Source organism: Rana temporaria, chromosome 2, assembly GCF_905171775.1.
Source record: "Rana temporaria chromosome 2, aRanTem1.1, whole genome shotgun sequence".
Lineage (NCBI taxonomy): Eukaryota > Metazoa > Chordata > Amphibia > Anura > Ranidae > Rana > Rana temporaria.
This window is the reverse complement of record NC_053490.1, coordinates 424,921,761-424,937,721: the sequence shown is the minus strand read 5'-3', so window position 1 is coordinate 424,937,721 and position 15,961 is coordinate 424,921,761. Positions and strand designations below refer to the sequence as shown.

At 39.1% G+C, this 15,961-nt stretch overlaps 1 protein-coding gene across 5 annotated transcripts in view; it reads right to left on the bottom strand.

Annotated features, from left to right (window-relative positions):
• The window catches only part of CNKSR2 (connector enhancer of kinase suppressor of Ras 2), a 382,062-nt gene that overhangs the window by 87,213 nt on the left and 278,888 nt on the right, over positions 1 to 15,961 (bottom strand). For all 5 annotated transcript variants that reach the window (XM_040338243.1, XM_040338244.1, XM_040338245.1 and 2 more), the window contains 3 exons: positions 9,491 to 9,663; positions 4,572 to 4,645; positions 519 to 590 (listed from right to left, as the gene is read on the bottom strand). In XM_040338243.1, the coding sequence (XP_040194177.1) occupies positions 519 to 590; positions 4,572 to 4,645; positions 9,491 to 9,663 (319 nt within the window). The remainder of the gene's footprint in view (positions 1 to 518; positions 591 to 4,571; positions 4,646 to 9,490; positions 9,664 to 15,961) is intronic.

Sequence of the window (15,961 nt, the reverse complement as noted above, 5' to 3'; positions counted from 1 at the left end):
GCACTCTAATTTCAAAGCTGGTCAAGGCCCCGAGATGTCCATATACCAATGGATGCAACAACATGACCCATTTATGGTGAAATCTAAAAGACCTACAGTAGATACTCTGTCCAAGGTCTAACCTTCTGGCTTCATGGAGGCTGAAAAAGGCAATGCACAGCATATAGACAGTTCTAGTTATATATTTTCATTTTCTTTTTTACCCACCCAGTATTGAGTAACAGACTACCTTCCCTTTTTAGATTACCTACAGTTCAATAATAGCCTATTTTGTTATGATAAGCAGGCTAGTCATGTGCATCATAAGCCATGGTATGTTGTTGGCCAGAAAGACAAATATTTTGTCTTTTTCTACATGGTCCAACAGACTCCATATTTTAAAGGGTAAAGTCTACCCCACGCATAAAAGTAATCTCTTCTAAGAAACAGCTGGAAAATTACACAATCATTGGATAACAACTGTCAGTTCCAAGAATAGACAAGCTCCTAAAATATAACACACAACATGTTGTCCTTACCTATTCATATCATCTAAATTGTCAGCAGCAAAGTAGAAGCTTTTGATCTTCGGGTGGCAAGCTTTAAATGCACTAGAAAGAATAATAAAATAATACTCAGAAAGAAGCATTGCATTTTACACCATGCCTAGGAGAGTGTGAATAAAACATGACACTTAAACACTTTATAATAACAGATGATATGAGAATTCAAAACTGCTGTTTGTAATCAAATAAGGGACATTTCAAATAATCTTTAAAAACATATGTCGCGCATCTCTTCAGTACATGCACATTGCGTTATGGGTTAATTCACTGCAGTACAGATAAATACCGGTGGGTTAGCCAAAAATCCAGTGTGCTTCTAAATTCCAGTTTAAGCAGATAACCCAATGCTTTCACTCCACTGAAATATCAAGCAGTGTTGTCAGCCCTGCCTTCTGGACTACATCATTTCATGTAGCCCTCTCTATCCCTTTAAATAGCATACATTGATTTCTTTCCCAGCAAAATAATGCTGCTGTCTTTTCTCTGAACAGCCTGCTTATCATGTTACACATGAATTGCCTTTAATAACTGTGTCCCTACTTTACTATGTAGCTAGGGGATGCTCTACGTAGTTAGTCCCACTCTTCCTCATGCTTTAGCCTCCATTTATCACATGCTCCTGTATTCTGCTGGAGCTAGACAATGTGTGATTTTTTTTTACCTATCTGATGGTCATCTGTTATAATCTGCACACGTGGTTGGATTAAAGCTTCATATGATCTTCAAGATGTTTTTTGAGTAACTATAAGTTAAAGCTATCTCACAACAACTGGATCATTTATGGAAATCACACTGTAGGGGCTTAGATGGCAAACAGAACGCTGCCCACAAACTGTGTGTAATGAAATGGCTCTTGGAAAATGTAGTACTGGGTAGGCCTATGCCAATAAAAACTAAGCTCCCAGCAGCTGCCCCTGCATACATTACCCACATGTACCCCCAAATACCCCTTTTTTACTCTAATGAATGTCCTAGCATTAATTTTTCTTTGTTTATCTTGTACAAAAACTTTTATTACTCCCACTGACATCACCATGATTGTAAAATTCTTGCAGGAGCAGCTGCCGGGAGGTTCATTTAGAATGGCATATAAACACAACCCCAGGACTACAACCATTTTACACACATGCCCTTGAGTTTCAAACCAGCCTTGTTTTGCTGAGAAATTTATTAATCTATGCATGTAGCGATGAACAGAGAAGTGCAGAGGTTCTCCAGATTATTTAAGTCTACCATAACTGCTTGTGTGTTTAGTGTTTTAAAGGCAGATTTGAACAACATCAACTTATGGTCTTACTTTTTTTTGGCAAGATCACCAGGCATTTTTCTGTCGTTGCAGCTTTTTTTAAAGGGATAAATAATGGGGAATTGTGCATGCATTGCAGGCACCTACTGCATGCAATTAAATGTGTTTTACTTTGACCAGATATATGCACTTAAAGACATAAGAAATAAATGAATCACTATGGTTGACACATCCTTTTATCCTTAAATTGTACTGAGCTCTAAGCCAATTCCCATCTTCCCACTCCTAGATTTGCAACAATTACATTACTGCAGCTCTAGATTCTATTTAGTTGCCAAGTAAAGCAAACCATTCAGGTTCAGATTGCACAATGAACCAGCCTGTTGACAGCACACATGTCTCCCAACCACAATTATGCTTCAAATGCAGGAGCCAAAAGCTGTACATAGGTATGCTTTCACAAGTTTACATATTAGATTATTATTAATACAGATGAAGCTCCAGCTGGACATGGTCAAGGAAACATCACTACACTAGTGGAATTTATCCTAAACCCACACCCTATCTTATGCCTAGATCAATCCCAACCTCCACCGCTAGTCACATTTAGATTTAGCCAGTGTGCAACAACTCAGGTCATAAATCTAGCTGAACTGAGCACACAGTTTTATAACTTTTGAAGAAACTAAAAGGGTGCTTTCATACCTGCCTAGTGGAGTCCTTTAATAGCTGTTGGCCAACATCAATCTTTTACTGTGAGAAAGCAGCATGTCAAAAACCCATTCTCCACAAGTTTAAAATTGCAAGTAACTGCTCTCTTAGAACTTTTATCAAACATGATGATGACATTTACTATCCTTATACTGGGACCCTAGGTGCTAAATGTCAACAGTATGAACAAATGAATGTAGCTTACAGCACTACACTCAACACGGTCTGGCAAAACCCAAAACTTGGATGGCACTGCAGAAAAATATCAACTTAACAAAGCAGCAGCTATCCATTTTCTGGAAATGTAGCACAATATATGTCCATGTCAGGCAGCAACACTGTTTCTATTTTTCACTATGACCTAAAGAAGAGCAATTTACTGCAACATGTCTAAAATAAAACTATGGAACAAAATCCAGACTACAAAGAGCGTTAAAAAAAACATTAACATTAAAAAAAGCTCATCACAATGGTGCGATTCGTTTTTCTTAAAGAATCACTTTAGAAGAAGAATACTGTCTAACTATATATAAATAGGGATTAGTATTATAGGAGGCAAATGTCTTTTTTTTAAATAAATATACAGACAAATACAAAAATAAAGATAGTGAACCTCTTTCCAATGGTACATGATCAGATGAGTTTCATATTAGTTGCCCCTTAAACCTAAACAAATTAGACATTCCCCCCTATTCAGCAAAACTGTTTGTTCTTAAATATTTATTCTTAAGTAGTCTCACACATTTTTAAGTCCGAGCAATCCCAAAAAAAATTTTTTTGACTGATATCGGTTGGGGTACCCAAAGGGTATGTCAGGACAATTTTTTTTTTTTTAAACCATAACCGGTAAATATATGCAATACATGCAAATTTCCCATTTTTATATCTTTAAAGGCCCTGCAAGTACAGAACATACTTTTTTAAACTGCCGGAGATTAAGAGGTATTGTTCTGCAGTTACTGAACAGATATAACAAAACACTTTCAATTGTATATTTAGCGGAGCAAAGATAATTAAATAAGAGAAGTGCAATGTTAAGGTTTACATATACTTTAATGCCAAATTCCAGCCTATTTAACCCCCACCCTAGGCTCCTCCTCCCAACATTTTTAAGTCTTTGAATACATACCTTTTTTCTACAGGTCATCTGTCTACTCATGCAATGTCACTGGTCTTCTTCCACTTAGGGCAATGGGTGGTCCTGAATGCTGCAGTGAAATTACTTAGCAGCGACATGAGCATAGTTCCCTGCAACCTTCTGCTAAGATCCCAGAGTAGCTTTATGAAACACCAAGGCATGTCCTTGATGCCCTGGGCTCACAGTAAGTAGGTTGAATGACACCAAGCAGTGAGTCTGTTGGGGGACAGTATTGCAGTGAAAGTGTGTTTGCTTTCAAAAGATGGACAATGCATTTTAAAATTGGCACAAACCAGAAATGTAGGCACACATAAAATACCACTGTATTCATTTAAGCAATACCTAATATGCATTTTAAAAAGTATCTCAACCTTCTGTAGTCCTCTGTAGTTTAGGCATCAGACTACATTGCATAGTGCACAGCATCCTGCCAAGTAGGAGGGGAGTGCCAAGGTATTGACCTCTTCAGTGTGTTGCAGGTTCTTCACTATCTAATCCAGGGCTGGGGTGGACATTGACCAAAATAATGTCCTTTAGTAGGGAAAAGGGAGGGCCTTGTAGTGCTTTCTCACAAGAATATCTGGATTTGAAAATTGTCTGGGGAGAATTAAACTTTTTACTTTTAGATAACACAGTGATCTTTTACAACAAATTATAGTTTGCCTACAATTTTTTATGAATAAGAACCCATTGTTCTTAAAAGTCGTATTGTAAAATTGTATCAGTAGACCAGCTTTAGAGAGTCTGAACAGCTCTGCTATTACGAATTACAGGACAGTTTTCATTTAGTCTGAAGGTTCCTTTTTTCCTGCTGATCCTTGCTCACCAATGGACACATTCACCATTACATGAAATACCCATATGTCTAAACGTACACAATTTTCTTATTTAACCAAGTAACAGTCACATTGTATAAACAATGTTTACTTACAATTTCTTACGACATTCACTGGCTCGATCTATTTTAAATTCTGGTAGACTAATAAATCCTTCAGCTTTTTCCTCCTAAAATGTAAAACGTATATTATTTACATAGCACAATGCCAAAATAGCGAATATAGACGATTTTCTAGAACTATAGGTATCAATTATTACCTCATCTGGTTAAAATGTTACAGATCTCAATAAAACCCCTGGTCCTCAGATCTTGGAGACCAAACAAGTGCCCATGTTGGATTTTCTAGCTAACCGATTGATAGTCTTCAAACACTAGGCAAGTGTGAAGCTGGGAGTGTGTGATGAGTGCTTTGAACTGCACACTCTTGCAATCTAAATTTGCATGTCCATGTTCTAAACATGGCAAATTAAATACCACCACAATGATAAAACTGTGGATTGATATTGGACTTCCACCCAGGTCATATGTCCAGATTTACACTGTACCACACTATCAAACTACTACCTTGTCAAATTTCTCTTTACAATGTTCAGGTTAAAAGGCAAAGTCATTGCCATGCAACTCCTCATTCCCATGAAGTTTTATTTTAAAGCTCAACACATTTTTTAGTTTCAGATTGGAGGAGGGGTAAAATATTACCAGCAATTACAACAGCATAAGGTTTTGAACCTTCTTAACCCCAATAATGGTATTGTATTCATTGGTGAGATCTCCCTTCAGTTCCTGTCCAAGTAACACCTGACAGTAGGACAGGAAAAAAAGATAATATGGGAGCAACAGTGGCAAAATAATAAGTAGTAAATCCTGACAAAGGCTTTAAAACTCCCCAACTCTATTCAAAACTGAAAAGAAGTTCTGGCCATGCTAAAGTCAACTTCAAATACACGTGTATCTTTATTGATCTACTCAACATAAGAGCCTTTGAAGAAGAACTATAATTAATACAGTGGTAAAGTGGCTTTTATAGAAGCCTAGTCGATTCTTGGTTTCCCCTTTGCCATAGTACAGTAAGAAAATGAAAAAGGAGCGATTAATTGCTCTGGACTATTAGAGATTGTTTTTTCTTTATGCGCATAAATGAAACCCTTTTGACGCTACATTACTCCATACTCCTTATATGAAACTTATTTATTCAAGTGTAATGGTAGCAAAATAAGTATTTTTTAATCTATTTATTTTAACATTTGCAAAAAAATATGACTAGTTAGTGATGCAGAGGGCTTCTTGTAGTTCCTCCTGAAATATTGTCATGTTGGGCCCAAACCTGGCCTTACCAGGTGTAGTCTCGTTATATAGTCAGGGTTGGCAAACAGATTCCAGGTAGTCTTTGACTAAAGAGAGCTCCATATGTCTATGACTTTAGAAAACAAGTGTGGTCTTTCTCATACAAAATGCCTAAAAATTACACCTTTGTTTCTCATCTGTTTAAAGAAAACCTTTAATGAGGTAAATATCTGTGTAGCCATTCCTGTGCTCCTTCTCAAATGGTAATTGCCTGGCTATTATAATAACCCTCTGGGTTCACTATCGAGAGTTGCTGATCCAAATTAATCATGAGCCAATGAAGGCTGAACACCTGACCTGCATACTTGTCCAGTAAATAAATAAGTGGCATGATAGCCAGGATTTACAGATGTTGGTTAAATATGGCAATAAATAAATATACTGTTAGCCAGAAGAATAGGTAGTCAAAAGTATAACACCAGACAGAAGAACATGTAGCCAGAAAGCATAATAGGTAATCAAGATCTAGCCTCATTATTTGTCCTGGGGGGCCATCTTTGTTCCATTGGTAAGATTTCCCTTCACTTCCTGTCCCATAGCCAAACAGGAAGCAAGAGTAAATCCCTGAAAATTAAGGGAATATCTTGGGAACCCCAAGATCACCAGAACTAGTGTCCCCTTTGGTATATTTCCCCTCTATTACTTTTCTGGGGACAAATTAAAAATTGTTGGATTTTCTTTTAATTCCCCTTTTAATAATAATAATGATAAACAGGACAAATAGAGAGGGTAAATATGCCTAACCGGGACACAGACAGAAAAAAAAAAAACAACTGGTGTTCTAATCCATCTCCGCTTTATCCAAAATAAAAAAAAATAAAAAATAAAGTTTTGCCTTTAGTTCCCTTTTGAGAAGGAAAATGCCATATTTGGCCACTAGATGGTAAGTAGTATCATAAGTATTTCCTATGATATTTATTGCTACGTAGTGGATAAATGTGGTACTTTGCGCTCTGTATTAAAAAAAATTACAATGTATATTTTTAAAAATACCCCTGAGACTTACCGTATTTATCTGTGTATAACGCGCACTTTTTTCCTCTGAAATCAGAGGGTAAAATGTGCCTGCGCGTTATACGCCGATATCATGTTCTACCAGCAGGGGGCGAGGATCGGGACATGGCCATGGAACAGCGCTCTCTGCATAGTCTAAAGTTAACAAAAAAAATGTCACTTGCCAGCCCCTTGTACACCGCTCTTCCTCTGTCAGCCTCATTTTAAAACGAAGCTTGTAAATGTCTATATAGCTCCGTTTTTTCAGGCTGCTCTCCTCCTCTGAGTGTAGCTTTGATTGGAGGAGAGCAGTCACATGCCCATCAGGGGAGAGAAGTCATGTGACCAGATCAGTGAAAAAAAAACTGAGCTATTAAGGTAAATGGAAGCTTCGTTTTTGCAATCGGAGACACAGGAGGAACAGTGTGGTAGGGGCTGACAGTGATTTTTTTTTTACTTAACTATAGAGAATGCTGGCAGCACTGTCCCAGGAGACTGGGGGTCTCCTGGGAGAGCAGGGGGGGGGGGTGTGTAATGAATGGGGGGGATTGTATAATGGATGGGGGCTGTATACTGGGGAGGGGGGAATGTATAATGTATGGGGGGCTGTGTACTGGATAGGGGATGTATAATGGATGAGGGCTGTATACTGGGGAGGGGGGCTGTATAATGTATGGGGGATGTATAATGTATGGGGGGATTGTGTACTGGATGTGGGGGATGTATAATGGAGGGGGGCTGTATAATGTATGGGGGGATTGTGTACTGGATGGGGGGATATATAATGGAGGGGGGCTGTATAATATATGGGGGGGATGTATAATGTATGGGGGGCTGTGTACTGGATGGGGGATGTATAATGTATGGGGGGGCTGTGTACTGGATGGGGGGTATGTATAATGTATGGGGGGGCTGTGTACTGGATGGGGGGATGTATAATGTATGGGGGGGCTGTGTACTGGATGGGGGGGATGTATAATGGAGGGGGGCTGTATACTGGATGGGGGGATGTATCATGTATGGGGGGCTGTGTACTGAATGGGGGGATGTATAATGGATGGGGGGGGCTGTATAATGGATGGGGGGGGATGTGTACTGGATGGGTGAGGCTTGTACTGTAAAGGGTGCGGAGAAAACATTTTTTCCTTAAACTCCCCTCTTAAAATTGGGGTGCGTGTTATACGCCGGCGCATGTTTTACGCCGGCGCGTGTTATACGCCGATAAATACGGTAATTTTTCCATATTTTCAAATTCTGCGCGTTTAGGCATAATAATTACACACATGCCAAAAAAGTACTGTATTAATATACTCATTTCATATTGGTGTTGTCTTTGAATTTTAGCGTATGTTTTCTATTCTACAAGTTTGAATTCTACACATTACACATCCATTACACATCCTTTCTATCAACACTGGCACAATGTTGTAGACAGTAAAATAATTCACAATTTTGCTTTTTAGATACGTTTTAAGTTATAATGAATTCACTGCTTCTGTGTGAAATCCTGCTTATCTACGTGTGTGTATATTATAATGCTCAGCCAGTCATTCTACTTTAGCTGTCATTGCACACATTCGTACAGTGCAGCCAACCTGTCAAAACTGGGTAACATTATTTAAAACTGTACTGTAGTGCTGCAGTGCCATATAGATTGCAATCAATACCAGATAATAGTAGGAATCTACAGGGAGAAGGAAGGGAACATATGAATCACAAGAAATGCGTAGGCAGAGATGAGAGCAAGTAAAACAGATTAAAGAGGAAGGATTTGGCTAGCAGCAAAGAAAGCTGGTGCTTTACACAACGTTAGGTTTAGATTAGTTTAGTTGCATCTGAACACAAATTCAAGGATAACAAATTTCAAATATATAAAAAGGATTTCTATGTCAGCACATATCACACAGAAAGCCAAAGACATATATAGAAAAATAATGTAGGTTTAATGAAGAAAAAAACGTTTTTGTTCTATATTATAAAAATAGAGTGAAACGCACACAGTACGCATCCATTTTTTGTGAACAGTTATGTACTCCTTTACATACAAACCTTGCAAGCTTTCGAGGATACGAACATAGGTTTGCGTGTCCAGTCCTGTGAGTTATTTCACACTTCTGTTGGTTGTGGTCCTGTGTACTTTGCTGTATACAGTACTGTATCTATATTTCATGGATTTTTCCCCCCATGTATTATTTGCATGAAATAATTATAATTATATATAATTATAAGCCTATTACAGTCATTTATTGGGCCGATAGTGTTAGTTGGGTACCTAAGCTAACTTTGTTGGATTTGCAAATAAATCAGACTTACGATTATGCTCTCGGAATGGAACTCGTTCATGTGAAGGCAACTGTATTGCATTTTTGTGGTTGATGTTTGATGGGGAGGTTAGCACTGTCACAACATTGGTTGGGTTTCCACCACAAAATAGATAATGGAAGTCCACAGCCAACCTACCCATCTAACACAATACACCACAGTCCTTAGAAGGGCAATGGTCTCTCTTCAGATGAGATCTCCCAAGCTCTACAGCCAGCATCAACATCCTCATCATCACCTGATTGCTCTACATTTGGCAGAATCAGACTGCAGAAATTATGGTGCCAGTACCTGTAAATTAAAAAAATATTAAAGAAACATCCATGTTTTCAAAACTAAACACAAGTGCTTACCTCCTCGTTGGAATACCAATAAAGGGATGCATCCTTTAAAATAAACCAGTATTTTTTCCACTTCTGTGAGAAATAGCTCTTTGCATCTTTCTTTTTCCATAGCCACCCCTCACAATCACCACGACCCAAGTCTTTACATGATATGCGTCTTTTGCTTTTCCCGGGAACAGGACCTTTAAGACAAGCACAATACATATAGATGAACCATGACTATTCAACATTACACAAATTAAAGTGAAACCAAATTAAATCTGCATCCTCCAAGAATAATCCATGCACATCCACTTCTTAATGGCTCTGTAATCTATTTTTCTTGAAATTGTTTGTTTTTTGCCTACTTCATGATCTCTCCACTCTCCCACTTCCATTTGTTTGAAGCGAGCATTGCACGTTAGTTATGGTCATATACACTGCTCTATGCACACTACAAATCCCATAGTCCATCTCAGGAGTGAGTAAGAGGGTGACTACGTTCTTACATAAACTGGGATCATAAAGAAAAGATGTAGACAGCCTCTAACAGGAAGTTGGATCCCAGCAGCAAAAAATAGATAAATAAAACGTTTGGAGGAGGCTGAGAGCAAAAGAAAATACCTTTCTAAGTTAAAGAGGCACTTCATTTGTGTTCTCTTAAAAAATAAATGTTGCTTTAAATATTTTGTTTGGGTCAATAATCATTTACTGCACTAACAGGCGTGCTTGCTAGGCACGCTGTATAAACTGTATGTAGCCTATGTAGCCTCAGTATACAGTGCTGTTTTACGGCTGTGGGACATCAACTTCCCATCACACACCCAGACTAAAATAGAGTCTGGCTCAGCCATTCAGGAGCTTTGTGTTCTTTAAGGCACCTTTCACATGGGCTGTCCAATCAGGCTTGCCTGTCAGTTTTTTCAGGCAGACCTGATCGGACCCTCCAGTCTCTTCTATGGAGTGGTGGCTGTCAGTGGACACTTTTGCCGACACCCACCACCATCCGATCCTCCAAAAACAAATGGATGGTGGTCCTATTCCTCATCCGTTCAGAGGATCGGATGGCTTTGGAGGGAGATGGACAGGCAGTCAGTTTCCATCCGATTGCTACATAGAGGAGAGACGGACTGTGTCCGTGTCTACTATGCATAGCAGAGTGGACACAGACCTGTCATTTGCTCAGTTGGAATCAGTGTAAAGATCCACCACAGAGCAAGCGGATTTCGCCTGTGTGAAAGGGGCCTAAATGAATCTAAAGCTTCCTTTCATTAGCGGAGGAGGAAGTCTCAAACTCTGCCACAGTCAGAGGAAGTTTTATATTCATTCATAGAATACAAAGCTCCCTATGAATGGCTAAGCAGCACTTAGCTGCCAGACTTCCCAGACTATATTTTGTTCTGGGAATGGGGCAGAAAGTTCTTGTCCCACTGCCTGAACAGAGCGCTGTATACTGTATGTAGCTGAAGCAACATACAATTAAAGGCGAAGTTCACCTTTATAAAAATGGACTATTTGCTGGCATATAAGACTACCTTTTACACTTAAAAAAACTGGCCAACAAAAAAAGGGTTCATCTTATACACCGGGTCAGCAGCTTGGATGCCTGCTGGATGTGCGGTAATACTGTATGTAGCTTTGGCTACATACAGTATATACCGCTTAGCCAATCCCGGTGAGCGATTTATTCAAATGAATACAGAGCCTGCTCGGATTGGAGTAACAACCTCTGCCAATCCGAGCAGGCTACATACAGTAGCCTGCTCGGATTGGCTTTGAGAGTCAGAGAGGCGTGGGCTGATGATGTTACAGCCTCTGCCAATCCAAGTAGGCTTTGTATTCATTAATAGAATACATTGCTTGCCACGATTGGCTCCAGCAAGAAGAAAGAAGTATATGGCTCCAGCTCCATCAAGAATGAAGAAGAATATGGCTCCAGAAAGAAGAAATATAAAGTGTCGGAAGCCTCAGAAGGGGGGGGGTCGTCTTATACGGTGAGTACAGGCAAAAAATCTTAAAAAACAGTAAAATTAGGGGATCGTCTTATAAGCTTGGTCGCCTTATACACCGGCAAATACCGTAATACATTTTGTGAGTGAAAACAATGTGCATTTATTATTATTTTTTTTTTTTTACAGGAGCCTGAAAAGCATTGCACTGTCAGGCTCCTGCACAGCCTTCCTCTAGATATGTGCCCGTATCCCCATGCAGGCTTTCTGATACAAAACTAGAGGGAGAATGAATGATCAGCGGACTTGCAGCCCACTCAAACTACAAGTATGTTTGCCATGGTGGCATACAGGACTTCATTCATTCACAGGAATCTGCGAATGAAGGATGCGGCTGTGTGGGTAGAGTTTTTATAATGTGACAGCGGATGCAAGGAGAGAATCCCCCACCCACTGTAAGGGGGAGAGGAAAAGTAATATGTTACCAAAGGTGAACTTTAATACAACTCTTCCAGCAACCACACCTGTTCAAGCAGCAACTAGTTCATTGGGGCCAGCTTGGCTAACTAAACGGACAACTATTTAAAGGGAAATTAAAAGTGGAGTTAGATTTTGGGCACTCTATATTACTGCTAATGCTGTGCCTGTGAGAACAAACCTAAGTGAAACAATCCAGAAATGAAAAATCAACAAAAAACATTCCCAGACAAAGTACTGCCTGCACGGTAGAACTTGTTATGCAGCAGATTGTGTACTGAGGGTATCAGGACGTGCGGATAACTACACTCGGGTACATATGCTGCAAGAAACAAATTTAAACTGGCACAAACAAACAGACTGCTGCAGAGAAAATAAACATATACATGATACAGAGATTATGGTAAATAAAGCACAAATGGCGCTGTATGTTTGCTTTGTAAGAACGACATTATGTATTTATGAAGAAGATGGAAGATCAAAAGCAGGCCTGCTTTTCTCTCTCTGACTGCAGTTGTGGGTGACTAGGATACAACAAAATGTCCCCGAGGTCTGTAGGAAAGCTAGGGTTACATAATGTGCTATCTGATATCCTACTGGTGACCTCTGCTGCTGAAGGGGATAGAGGAATTATATTTACAATGTCCTAATTCATATTAAGTAACTGGAAATATGTTAATATTTGTATTCTCATATGGGGAGCATACTATAAACACTCTGCAAAATGTATACGTCAACTGCAAACCTTGTGGTATTTGACTATTTGTAATCTGTGTTTGGAGTGACCGAATATGATGAAGCTTTTAAAATTGTATGTCCTGTCCAGCCAAAACATTTTACTTAAAGCGGACCTTCAGTATTTTTTTTCATCTTTCCATCTATTAAATCTTCTGCCCTTGTTATAAAAGGAGCTATCTCATGTGTACAGTCCAATAGGAGCGCTGTATTGCAGTAGAGTGAAGCTTCCAAACTGTAGTTTAATGGTCATTTTTGTGATAATATTTACACATGTGCACACTGAAATATTTCGTTTCGGAATTTCATCCGAAAAATAAATTTATTTATCTACTTCCGAAATGTGTTTTTATTTATTTTGTTTAGTTAAAAAATGCATTTGTCCGAAAATCTGAATGAATTACGGTCAAATCTGTCATTAAAGGCTTATGGTGTCCGGTCAAATGTTCGGCCTACAACCTATAGAAGAATTCTAATGTTGTATGACACTAGTAATAATTATATTTAAAAATTATTATTACTAGTCAAACAATATTCAAATTCTTCTATAGCCTATGGGCCGTGCAATTGACCGGACATGTATAACTGCGGCGTCGTACAGTTTAGCTGCTCCGTCGAATCTTCTTAGAATTTTCCAAAGACACCATAAGCCTTCAATGACAGATTCGACATTTGTATGTTTTTCGCTGCTTTGTCGAATCTTCATCGTTCACGTCAAATGGTCTACCCCAACACTGTCTCTATAATGTCTAATCTTTTCTCTCTATGTCGAATCTTTCCTCTCTATGTAGAATAATCTTGGACTACTAGAGTTAAGGTTAGGCACATTCGACCACAGGTTCAATAGACACAGATTGCTATTGTCAGCGTCATGTCGAATCTCCTATCTATATATCGAACTGTTGTAGCAACGAGAACGAAAATAAAGCATTTTTTTTAGGTCAGATCTTTCGGATTTCGGATTCTGCGCGTTCGTTGTCGTTTGTTAAAACGATAACGAAAATACCCGAAATGCGGACGAAAACTAATGCACATGTCTAATAACATTTATACATCATGGTTATTTATGAAAGAATATTAATTGTATTAATGTTATTGCCATTATTATTATTATTATTATAACTTTTTCTCTGTTACACCTCTTTCTAATGAAATTTTCTTAATTTTTGTGCCATTCTTTCGCGTTCCACGCTGGTCAGTGGTCAACACTCCTATCACGAGCACTCCTCAATCCATCCATGGGCACATCAGCTGTAGGAGCATCATATATCCTAGGACCTAGCAGATGATTTTGGGATAGCAAGCTACAACAGCCACTTAACATACAGATATGTCTCTTTACTTCTTTTGGATGCAAGTTGCCAATTGGCTTTTAATATATCCATTACTTTATATTGCTACACTCTTGCGCCCCCTTGTGTTCCTTTTTTTTTCTGTCTGTGCCCCAGGAACCTGGACATCACTTAATCTCTTCAGCTCTGGAAAGTTTATTCCCCCTTTATGACCAGGCCATTTTTGCGATACAGCACTGCGTCGCTTTAACTGACATCTGTGCAGTCGTACTGGTGGTATTTGATTAACTCTGCGTAAAAGGCCGGCAATTTTGGAAAAAAAAAAAAAACAATATTTTTTTACTTTCTGCTATAAACATCCAATATTATTATTTATTTTTTTAATCTAATTTCTTCATCAATTTAGGCCAACATGTATTCTGAAAAAAAAAAAACAATAAGCATATATTGATTGGTTTGTGCAATAGCGTCTACAAACTATGGGATATTTTTAAAATTTTTATTTACTAGTAATGTAGTGCAGTGATCAGCGACTTGAAGCCGGACTGTGACATTTGACATTGCGGCAGACAAATTGGACACCAAGTGACACTTTTGCCATTTTTTTGGGGACCAGTGACATGAAATAACAGTGATCAGTGCTGAAAAATATGCACTGTCACTATACCAATGACATCAGGGGCGTTCAAATGGTTAAATGTGTCCCTAGTGAGTGCTTGCTAACTGTGTGTGGGGTGCTTTAACAGTGGCAAGACAGAGATCTGTGTTCCTGCTTAGCAGAAACACAGGATCCTCTGTCTTCCCTGCTAACAGAATGGCGATTTGCTTGTTTACCAGTTCTCGGGAACAACTGGTGGGTCCCGGTGGACTTTGGGTCCACCGGACCCACTGTTTGGTTCCCGCTATTTCCAATGATGACCCACTCACCAGCGTGAGTGGTTCACCAGCGGCGCATGTGCAGACCCCAGATCCGGAGGTGCAGAATCATGTACTGTACCTGTACATGATTCTGTGCACAGGAGCCGCCGCTCCACAGTACATGTACGTGGGATGATTGGCAAGGAGTTAAAAAAAAATGTAATCTTAAAAAAAAGGTAGGTTAAACATCACAGTGCTTGTGCTGTCTAATCTGTCCCTCTGTGCTGTAAAAAAACCTGGTTGATCCTGCCTGTTTGTCCCCCTTAATGTGCTGCTGAGCCTTGATTATTGTGTTACGTGCCTCATTCCACTGCTCTTCTCTTTCCCCCCTCTCCCTCCCTGCCTGTCAGCTTTTATGAGTGTGAGCCATCCAACCCCCCCTTCCTACCACTATTAGTATCTGGCAGTAAAGGTAAATAAATATTACTACCAGCCCTTCTGTTCTACTAAGCCATCCTACACTGTGCATATGTTTTTATAAAATTTTCCTAGTAAATACCTTATTTCAGTTTGTTTCTGGCCACTCACGAGACCTCTCCTTCCCTGATCTAAATGCTAGGCTATGTGGGAGCACAGCAATAACTTGACCTCCCTGCTGACATCAGAGGGGGATCTTAGCCCCTCCTGCTGTTGCCCTTAGATCCGAGGAGGAGAACGGCTGGGGGTCATGTGACTTGCCAAAAAATCTGAATTAGGGTATTTACGGGGACAATTTTATAAAAACATGTACACAGTGTATTTGACTTTACAACAACTTTAAGTAGACACCAATACTACAGCGATCTCAACTTGCCTCCAAGTCCCATACTTCCAGGGGCATTGGTCAAGTATAATATATACATAGTTATATTGGTCCAAATTGGAGTAATGCAACTACGTACAAATATACTAGAATTCATCTTTAGAATGAGAAGCGGTTATAAACATCTTTAACTTTTTAAACATACAAGAGTTGATTTAATATTTGCCATTTGATAAAGAGTCCATGGTATTGGTGAAAGTCATTTTGCATTACTAAGAACATCTTTGCTACTGAAACAGTTTATAATCTGAAGCTAAAACAACCCCATAGTCCAATCAGAGGGGATCTCTGAACAATGGTAAATATGTCAATTTTCAAACACACTTTG